Source organism: Nannospalax galili, unplaced genomic scaffold (assembly GCF_000622305.1).
Source record: "Nannospalax galili isolate Female #2095 unplaced genomic scaffold, S.galili_v1.0 scaffold440, whole genome shotgun sequence".
NCBI lineage: Eukaryota > Metazoa > Chordata > Mammalia > Rodentia > Spalacidae > Nannospalax > Nannospalax galili.
Genome location: NW_008347189.1, coordinates 1,177,830 through 1,188,902, shown reverse-complemented (window position 1 = coordinate 1,188,902; position 11,073 = coordinate 1,177,830). Strand labels below are relative to the sequence as shown.

At 41.2% G+C, this 11,073-nt stretch overlaps 1 protein-coding gene across 1 annotated transcript in view; it reads right to left on the bottom strand.

Annotated features, from left to right (window-relative positions):
* Positions 1-2,934: 2,934 nt before the first annotated feature.
* Positions 2,935-11,073, bottom strand: part of Anxa3 (annexin A3) — a 64,368-nt gene continuing 56,229 nt past the window's right edge. Inside the window, exons 11-12 of the mRNA XM_008843692.2 lie at positions 10,487-10,609; positions 2,935-3,446 (exon numbers count right to left, since the gene is read on the bottom strand). Of these exons, the coding sequence (XP_008841914.1) occupies positions 3,387-3,446; positions 10,487-10,609 (183 nt within the window). The 3' untranslated portion in view covers positions 2,935-3,386. The remainder of the gene's footprint in view (positions 3,447-10,486; positions 10,610-11,073) is intronic.

Below are 11,073 nucleotides of genomic sequence, written 5' to 3'. Positions count from 1 at the left end.
GACATCTATAACAAAGAGAGAGAGAGAGAGAGAGAGAGAGAGAGAGAGAGAGAGAGAGAGAGAGAGAAATGCTCAGTGAACATCAGGGAAGAGCCGGAAGAATGGAAGAGCTGGAAGATGGGGAGGGATGCTGGGAAATGCTGCCTTCTGGACATGACATGGCTATTGCACTCATGGACTCACAGCACCTGTGGTTACATGCACAAGATGAGGTCAACAAGATCAGTCAGCATTCCAATAGGCAGCACTAATTGGATTCAGTGAGTAATTCTCTGAGAGTGTGTGTGTGTGTGTGTGTGTGTGTGTGTGTGTGTGTGTGTGTATGCAGGCATGCTAAGTCAGTATTCTCCTTCCTTCACATGGGTCCCAGGGATAGAATCCACGTGTCCTCAGACTTGGCAGCAAAAGGTTTTATCTGCTCAGCTATGGAATGCTCGTTTTGACTCTGCCAGCTGTGAACACCTCAGCATGGTGTGAGGCCCTCAGAATCTCACCCCTGCCCCTTGCCATTCACCTTCTCTGCCCTGAGCCTCAACCACATGCTAAGCTGTGAGCGCAGCTGTGCACCCACCTTCACAGCTCTGACTGTAAGTGTTGTCATCCGTATGGAAAGCCCCTCTTCCTTTCTACTGGTTGAATTTGTGACCTTTGGAAGGCTCAAGGCCTGCCCCCTGCCCACAACGTAACTTTCCTAAATGTACCCAGTACAGACTGGGTTGTATTTATCAGCTTGCATAACTCCCTAAACAAATATTAAGCTCCTTGGCAAAACGAAATGAATGTTAGTCTCTTTTGCTGCGTGTAACAGTTACTGTGGAGCTTGGTATGTGGTAGGTGAACTGAAGCCTGCTGGAGAATCACTGCAGTGCTGTGCTGCTCATTTTGATGCTGCCTGGCCATAACGGTGCCAGTGAGCATCACTTGAACACCAACCATGTCCAGTCAGAGTGCTAGCCACCTCATGGTCACCATTTAACTTAATCTTTAAGAAATCCTATGGTAGGGGCTGGAGAGATGGGTCAGCAGTTAAGAGTACTGGCTACTCTTACAGAGAATCAGCACCTACATGGCAGCTAACAACCAACCAAAACTCCAGTTTCAGGATACCTGACATCCTCTTCAGGCCAGGGGGGTATAAGATGCATATTTACATACACGTAGGCAAAACACTCATGCACATAAAAACAATAAAAATAAATACATTTAAAAAAATATAAATTCTATGATAAAGGTATGGACTACAAAGATCTCCAGTTTAGAGCTCAGAAAACCCAAGCTTCACAAAGTTTAGTAGCTGCCAAAGTCATGGAGCTTATAAAGGGTAGGTGAGGAGACCAAAACCAGGTGTGCCTGAGCCAGTCTCCCTGCTTATCCTCCCTTGAATTTTTTGAAATCTCAGACTAAGAAACAACTCTTTCACTTTCAGGATCTCAGCGTGTTAGCAGAGGACTCTTGAGCTAAAGCTTGGAGCCCACACATCACTTCTGGAATGACACGATTAGTAACTCCAACCGAAATTTCTTACCTAACATTTCTTACGGGTCCAGGTATTTCTTCTTAGGGCCCACTCAAAAATACCATGAGACTTTTTTAAAAGCATAATTTTATTTACTTAGGGGGAAAGGATACATTACAAGCTTGATTCTAAATACCCATTTCTGGGAAAATTAGTATTTAGCATGAAGCAACCACAGCTTACTCCTGCCATGCAGACAGGAAGTGGTTAGATTAATAGTTCAGCAGATATTTTCTGGAGACTGAAATAACTTATCATGCTTTGCCACTCCTGCAGCCTGATCACAACTAGAAAGGGCAGGCAAGGTTCACACACGGATTCATTTGTCTTTCTTTCTTTCTTTCTTTCTTTCTTTCTTTCTTTCTTTCTTTCTTTCTTTCTTTCTTTCTGTCTATCATCTATCTATCATCTATCTATCTATCTATCATCTATCTATCTATCATCTATCTATGCATCCATCTATATATATATATATTGATATTGCTCAGGCTGGCCCCCAGCTCACAATGCAATCCATGTCCCCTTGTCCTAAGAACGCGATCATTTCCCTGGCTGAAATCCTCTTTAAATACTATTCATCTTCTTTGTTGTTCTAGTTTGCCTTCCATTGCTATGACAAAACTCTCTGACCAATATCAACCTGGGGAGGAAAGGGTTTATAAAATTTGTATCTCCTGGGTCACAGTTCATCACCGAGGGAGCCCAAGGTAGGAATTCAGGGCAGGACCCTATAGGCCATGGAGGAATGCTGCTTACTGGCTTGATCCCCTGACCTGTGCTCAATCTGCTTTCTTATATAGTGCAGGACCACTTACCCAGGGGTGGCACCACCCACTGTGGACTGGGCTCTCCCACATTACTCAACAGTCGAGAAAATGCTCCACAGACATGGTCACAAGCCAGTCCGATGGAGAAAATTCCTCAATTGAGATCTCTCTACCCAGGTGTGTCAAGTTGACAACTAAAGCTATGCAGCACATTTGCGTTCCATGCCCCGACCACACTCAGCTGTTAATGGATCTGCACATACCTCCTGAAGCTTCACAAGGATGACCTTGAACTCTTGATCCTTCTACCTCTGCCTCCCAGGTGTTGGGATTACAGGTGTGCACCACCATTCCATGCCTCTGTTATCTATTTTTAATTTTACTTATTTTTATTTTATGTGTATGTGTGTAGTGCCTACATGTAGGTAAGTGCACCTGTGTCATGCAGTGCCCGCGGAGGTCAGAAGAGGCTGTCAGATCCCCTGGAACTGGAGTTATGGACAGTTGTTAGCTGCCATGTGGGTGCTGGGATTTGAACCTGGGTCTTCTGCAAGAACAACCAGTGTTCTTAACCACTGAGTCATCTCTCCAGCCCCAACCACTGTTATTTCTTAAGACCACACTAATAAAGTAATAAATAGAAGCGGCAGCAGCATTTACAACAAAATATATTTTAAAATGTCATTGATTGTTGGCACCAGGCTACACACAAAGTTGGTAGATTCTAAAAACTAGTAGACAAATTACATTTAACAAAGGCAACCACTTTTAATATCCTGATTTATATTTAAGAGTTTGAAACTATACAAATTCTGATTTCTTACAGAACTACACAGATTCTGATTTCTTAAGCAAAATAGAATTTGGATAGTGTTAGTAGGTCTTGGATACTATATTAAATTTCCCTTATAAACCACTACATTATGAACGAAATGCTCTCAAATAATCACTTTTGTTTCTGTTGTACTAGAACAGTGGAAATTTCCACTAGGCAGACAAGTTACTGTTTTACACTTGCTTGTACTTTTGAATGGTGTAAGAAAGAAGTAACAAAGCTGTTAGAGAAGTCTGCTGTGGGAGCAGGTCTTCAGAGACTGTCTTCTTCAGTCATCTTCTCCACAGATCTTTAAGAGCACGGCTTCATAGTCTCCAGAAGTATCTGACTGCAAAGGACAGAACCGGCAGAGAACAAACATGGCATAAATAATGAGTGGGTTACAAAGGCATCAAACCCACAGTGCTAGAGAAGTCACTTGGGTATGAGACTCACGAGCTGTACAGGTCAGTACAGCACCTGTAGTGGCACCATTTGTCCATACACAGGTGCAATTACACTCCAGCCCCCATCTTCTCTGGAATATAATAATGCTGAAATGCTTCCTGTTGTAGTGCAACTAAATTTCAATTAAGGGCTCAAAATATAAGATTGCAGCAATTACATGATAACTTCTAATAAAACCTTTAAAACTGTAGTTTTAATAATACATATTAATCTGACACTTCTATTTGCTGTCCAAAAGGCTTACTGTGGGGCACTGGAGGTGCAGCTTAGTGGTCTACAGTGCGCTTAACATTCCTGAGGCTCTAGGTTGAATTTCCAGTATAAAAAGTTCAAAGGAAAAGAAAAAGCTTGCTGTATATTAACTATGTGAACCTTTATGAACAAGTTCTGTGTAGTAGAATGTGAATGCTCCTTATCTCCATGTAGCAGTTAGGTAAAACGAGGAATACAGAGCTTAGGGAACTTGCCCTCCAATCACCAATGGGATCAGGAGCGAAGCAGGACTGGAATCCCGGGAGCCTGGTCCCTCACTCCATGATGTACTGGTGGGATCCACCATAGTCCCATAGAGGAGGCTTACTGGTTCTTTTCCCAAAGCCAGTCAGAAAAAAATTTGGTTCGGGAAAATTAACTATGATAGTGTAAGGATTTAGGGACAGAGATAACTACATTTGCTATACAAAACACATCAACAGAGGTAAAGCTTGGCTTTTTACCTGGATTGCCTTCATTTTCACATCATTTTATTTTATTGGAGTAACCCAGCCCATGATCACTTCTTAGCACTTAAGTCTATATTTGGGAAAGCTGTGAGTGGAGTATATATTAGAGTGCATGGTTATGGTTCAGTAAGTAATGAAGAAGGGTCACTGGGTGGAGATGTTGGACATGCTGTCATGTGAGAGACATAATAGGATTATTACATGTCTTTCTGTTGTTACAGATGATAGGATTTACCTCTTCCTCTATTGGCTTTCCTAAGTCTTGCTCTGCCACATGCAACCTTCTCTCAAACTGTTGACAGTCACCAACACTCTAGCTCTTTGTTTAAGGAATAGCCTCCAGTAACTTCTAAACTTGTACACAGCTGTATATAAGTATTAGGTCTTTACCAGTAACTCAAGAAAAGACACCCAAGGACTAGTGAGATGGCTCCAAGGGGTGAAGGTAAATGCTGCCAAGCCTAATGACCTGAGTTTGATCCCCAGGGTCTACCTGGTAGGAGGAAAGAACTGAATCCAACAAGTTGTCCACTAACCTTCTGACCCATTGACACACGTGCATGCATGCAAATAACCCCCCAAATAAATAAATAATGAAAGATACCCAAGAAGCTTACAACAGGGATTATATATAAAATTTTGATTCACTTTAGGGACTAAACAAATGTGTCCTCTCTCTTGCCTCTGTACCCCTCTAGACATTTTATTTATATTTCATTTTAGAAATGCTGTTGTCATAAAATTGTTGTGATAAGTTCAAAGAAATTGGATGTAATTTGTGCCTTCCTAATTAGGTCCTATTTATCGTTCTTAAGGGCCAGGTGTGGTGGCCTATGCCTGTAATCCCAACACTTGGTAGGTGGAGGCAGGAAGACCAAGGCTACTTTTGGCTATATATGGAGTCTGAGGCCAATAAGGCTACATGAGACCCTTTTTCAAGTTCCCCTCCCCCAGATTCTTAAGAAATAAGCTGAACACTTCAGTCAGCCCGTCGCTAACTGTACTGGGGTTCTCTGCCCTCCAACTTTGATCCCGTTCTTTACTCTCTGCGTCTCACAGTCCTGCCAATCGTTTCTTTGTAGTGTTTCTCAAGTCACTACAAATGTAGTCTAGTCTTGCTACTGGTGTGACTTTAGCTTAACCAATCTATGTGTCCAAGGTGTTCTTTCTTACCGTTTTGTAAGTCAAGTAATGACCATCCTATGGCTCAAGTTCAAACATTTTCCAGCCTTTATCTTACTTTTCTGTCAGCAGGACACAGCATCTTGATTCGCTCTCCTAGAAACACCCTCTTCCTTTGCCTTCCATTCTACCTCATGGTCCTGGCTGTTCTCCTTCCTCTCTGGTGTGTCCACCTTTGTCTTCTGTGCAGTCTTCTCCTCTCGTGCACAGCCATTAGATAGTGATGGGTAAAACTCAATTCTAAGCTTTCTACTCCTTACTCTATGTTTTCTCTCTACAGAATTTTCATTCTTGTTCAGAGATTCAGTAAGGTGAATGACTGATATGGATTGAATAGGGAATGTCTCCCCCTGAACATGTTATCTTACAACACTCTCTTGACTTTGTAGCAGCCGAGCCTTTGCCTTGTTAAGCCCAAGGGTTACCACTCACTTTCCAGATCAGAATAAAAATTTCCTCATAGAAGCCTTTCCTGTCAGTCAAGTTCTCTCACTATATGATCTTTTGGCACAACGCGCCCCCCACAACAGTTAACATAGTTGTGATTTTTACACTTCTTTGTAATTTCACAGGAGCAGAAAATGCTTCCCTCCTTATAACTCTAACTTTGAGCCTGGCATATCACATGCACTTAATAAATATTTTAACTGGATGGATACAGTATAAATTTTAGAACACTTTCTAAGTGAACTCATCATTTTATGTCTGAATATTACCAAATAAGCATTGCAATTAAGTGAGTGATTTATTGTATCTTCTTCCTGACTCTTACCATGGTTCTATTTCTAGAATTCATCTTGACCCTTTTGTTCAGAGGAGGCATTCAGTAGCTGCTGTTGACCTAAATAACAAACTCAAGACTCACTGCTCTAAGAAATGTTCCTATCCAACTCCAAATTTTTTCTGCCAATTCTGTATCTCCATCTTCCCCACTTCATAGTCTAGGAGTCAACTGTATCTTGTTCCAATTATCACCTAAATTTTATACTTCCTTCAAGCTTCCACATAGGTTGAGCTCATTCAGGGTAGCAACTATATTTCCTTTATAGAGCTCAATTTATTTTCTTTCATTTTTAAAATTTTCATTTACTTATTTTTATTTTATGTGTATGAGTATTATGCCTGCAAGTGTGTAAGTGCACCCATGACGTGGGGTGCTCGCAGAGGACAGAAGGGGGCATTGGCTCCCCTAGAACTGGAATTACCAACGGCTGTTAGCTGCCATGTGAGTATTGGGATTTGAACCCAGGTCTTCTGCAAGAACAGTCAATGCTCTTAACTGCTGAGCCATCTCTCCAGCCCTGAGCCCAATTTATTAAATAAGGGCATCAATTACTGACCAAAGAAACCTATCAAAAATGCAATCTCATCTAAATTCCCATTAATATCTTTTTTAGACAGGGTCTTACTATGTAGCATAGGCTGGCCTCAAACTTGATATCTTTCTCCCTCTGATTTGTGGGTTTTAAAAGCCTGTGTCACCTCATCTGAATCACTAAGTATCATTTTATCAAGAAGTGATACATATTTATTTTTTTCAATTTATTTTTATTTTCTCTGTCTATGAGTGTTTTGCCTGCATGTATATGTGCACCCATGTCATGCAATGCCTGTGGAGGCCAGAAGAAGGTGTCGGATCTCCTGGAACTTGAGTTACAGACTGTCGTTAGTTGCCATGTGTGTGCTGGGAATCAAACCCAGGTTCTCTACAAAAGCAGTCAGTGCTCTTAACTGCCAAGCCATCTCACCAGCCCTCATATTTGTTTTTCACCTGTTATTTCTTTCCTTCTCCCTACCAATCATCACCCAAGAAAGGAGTCAATAAGTAGTTAAATGTCTTAATAATAGGAGACAGAAAAGACAGAATCAAAGACTAGGATGGTGTACAAAATGGACCTCTATCTCCTGAGTTTCAGAAACACATCTATCTGAAAAGATCCTGCTGGTCAGTAAGGAAAACATAATGAGATTACCTGATAATGTGCGTGGGAGGTAGAAAGAAAGGAATTGTGTATTATTTCAAATCACAAACTGGACTCTTCAGTGATGGATTTCTCTTCTTATCCAACTGCAAACAGTTTAAATGTTTCCTAATACAATAAGTCTCAATTACCCAGACCACTGGGGGACTGAGCGCCATGACTTAATTTAATTTGCTGGTTTGCTGAGGGTGAACTGAAAACCCTCCTGGTGTGTCAACCTTGTTACTGACAATTGTTATAAAATGTATGAGTCTGCTTTTCTGCCTTAGCAAGTACAATGTAGTTAGTGTTATTGAATCTTCCTATGATGACTGAAACTATTGTAATGCGTCAGGATCAATTCAAACAGAATTGAGTGTGGGCTGCTGACAAAACCCAAGCTAAACCACTAGGCAGAGCCAACTGCTCTTTTGGATTAATTCATGATTTCGACTTATTCTCGTATCTTCCTCTATAAAAGTTTAGTACAAAAACAAAGGCTCTGGTTAAAAGCACAAAGGATTTTGGTCAGAAAATCTACCTAACTGATTGGTATTAATCCATTCATTCATTTGTTTAAAACAATCATTGGTGAACTCTGAGGCTGGAACACTCCCGAGGTAGTCAGAGAAGCCCAGGCCAATATCAGTGCCTGGTTAAGAATGACTAGGGTGGGTAGGAATGCATTGGGGGAAAGAGTAAAGACTTAACTGCTCAGTGACTAGGAATACCATCTAAGCCAGGCATCCCTGGTAGCTATGACTAGGCTCCAAGGGGCTGAAAGAGTGGAGCTACCCAGAATTAGGATCTGCACAGTACATAATGATCCTTCAGCTGGGTCTGGGATGCCTACACAGCAGGAATCTATCCCTAGCTTGGGACTGGGGAGTAAACACTTCCTGCTGGGCTAGAGGTTGCTCCCCTCTTTGCCCTCTGGCTTTTGATTTCTAGCAGGTATGTGCCTGGGTCCCCATGAAAAGTTTGAAGACTGGCTAGAATCTCAGGGGTAAGGAAGTCATGCAGCCTGTGGGACCTTTGCATAACCACTCATAGACTCTATTTAGTCAGTGTGGCCCTGGTGTCTGGGATTGTTGGACAGCCTTGCTCAACCTCAGTGTCCGTACTGTTTCAGGGAATCGGCTCAGCTCAGCTCTCATAATTACTAGAGACTTTTAATGCTATCTGGGGTTGAGGTAGAGATAATGAGCAAACAGAAGACTAGGCAGACCTGAAGCTGGCCCCTTAGTGTAGCACTGATTGGCTAGCTGCTTTATTTCTATTGGCACTATGACTTTTGAACCATGAACTTTTATGGTATGGAAGCCTCTTGCACAATTTCGGCCAGTCTTACTTTGTTGATAATTTCTAATTTATTTGGGAGATATACATATACACAAACACACACATCAACTGACATCTAAAAACAGTGACTCTGGCTTCATTCTTTAAAACAGACAGCAAGTAGTAGCAAACATTGTGAAGGAGTCTCATCCAGAATGATAGAAACACAATAGGTCATTACAAAAATTTAAGAAACTATAAATAACAATAAATTCAATTATATGTGATATAAAATTCTGCTTGGGAAAAAATGCCTTTATCCAAGTCAAAGGGTAAATAATCAACTGAGGAAAATATTTATAATGATATTAAAAAACTAATCTACTTTATGAAAGAAAAAAGGTCTTAGAAATTAGCTAAAAGCAACAGCTATCCAAAAGAATAATGAAAAAGTCAGAAAAGGACATCACAGAAAAAAAAAATACAAATGGCATTTAAAACATGAAAATATGTTCAGTTTCCCTCATATTGAGAAAAATGTAAGTTAAAACTATACTGAAGCTGGGTATGGTGGTGTAGACCCGTAACTGTAGCACTCAGGAGCTTGAGGCCAGCCTGGGCTACATAGTGAGGCCTTGTCTCAGCTCATCTCCATAACAACTATACAGAGATATAATCTTTACCTATCAGACTGTAAAAACACAAAAGGGTTGTTTGTGAGTTAACAACAATCTCTTTACCAAGGTTACATCGTTACAAGTCATAATATTTAGCAAAAGTAAAAATTATGTTTCTGTCAGAGCAACCCTATACCGAAGTATTTATCCACCCTCCCCCCAATACTTTTACCTCATGAAGTTGTTCTTATATGGTATAGCACTGTTTATAATAGCTGGAAACTGCAGATATCTGTTGATGTCATTGGTACAAAAATGAAATGATATATAATTATTTTTAAAAGGGAACTCTTCCTACAAGAGCGCTGTAGTGGGAGTGTCATTCCTGTTCCCCGAGTGCTGAGGATTGGCTGTCTGTTCTCCTAAAGTTCTGTGTGATCCTGGGTTCCTCAGCCTCAGCCTCACATACAAGCTGAGTTCTAAATCAACATACCTAGTGTTTAACTCCCAGGTTGACCCTGTGATGCAAGTTAATTCTTGCAATACTGCTACATTTTTTTCCATTCTTTCAATTTCAAGGACTCGTATGGCCATGATGTCATTGACTATTCAGAACCATAGTAGTGGGCTAGTGAGATAGCTCAGTGGATAAAGGTGCTTGTAGTCAGGTTGACAACATGAGTTGAATTCCTGGGACCCAATGGTGGAAGGAAAGAACCAACTCCCAGATGTCTTCTGATCTACACACACACACACACACACACACACAGACACACACTAAATACATGATTAAGTGTAATACAAAATATATTTTTATTTATTATTTTTATTTTATATGTATAAGTGTATTGCCTGCATGTATGTAAGTGCACCTATGTCATGCCCATGGAGGTCAGAAGAGGGCATCGAATCCCCTGGAACTGGAGATAAGGATGGTTGTTAGCTGCCACGTGGGTACTGGAAACCAAACCTGGGTCCTCTATAAGAGCAACCAGTGCTCTTAAGCACTGAGCCATCTCTTCAGCTCCTACTGTAACTATTTGAAACTCAGAAACACTCTGACTAGGAGGGCAAAATTGAAGTTGCATGTCTCTATGATTTAAGGAATATGAAAGAAAGAGGATAAGAGAGAAAGGAACAGTGTTTTGCTAGACTTACTTTAATTGCTGAGTGTAAGGAGTAGCCATAATGCTTCTGGAACTCACGTCGGATGTCTAAGAGGTCAATCTCTGATCTGGAAACCATTATTCGGTTCAGAGTGAACTCATCAGTTCCAGCACCCTGGTAAGAAACAGCAAGTGCTCACAATGCAGTTTTCACTGGTCCCACAGTGACATGCAGATCTTTAGTTACAAGAGACAGACAATGGTGCACAAAATAGTCAATCACAGTGATTCCTCTTTATTCAGCACCAGACACCACTGCTCATTTATTCCAGAAATACTTGTTGAGCATTGTGCTGAGCCAGCACTATGCTGCGGGAACACGGATGAGCTATCCCTAATGAGCTTCTAATTCTGTAAAGGATACAGACAAGAAAACAAGCCACTGAAAAATAGTCTGACAGGTGGGAAACACTGGGTACAATGGAAGCATGTTTTAGGAGAGCCTCAAGACGATGAAAGATTATAAAAAGTCTGCCCGAGAAAATAACATGTACATTGAAGCCTAAACAATCAGTCCGATGGAGTGGTGCACCCCAGCGGTCACAGCACTCAGGAGACTGGGACAGAAGAATCAAGGCC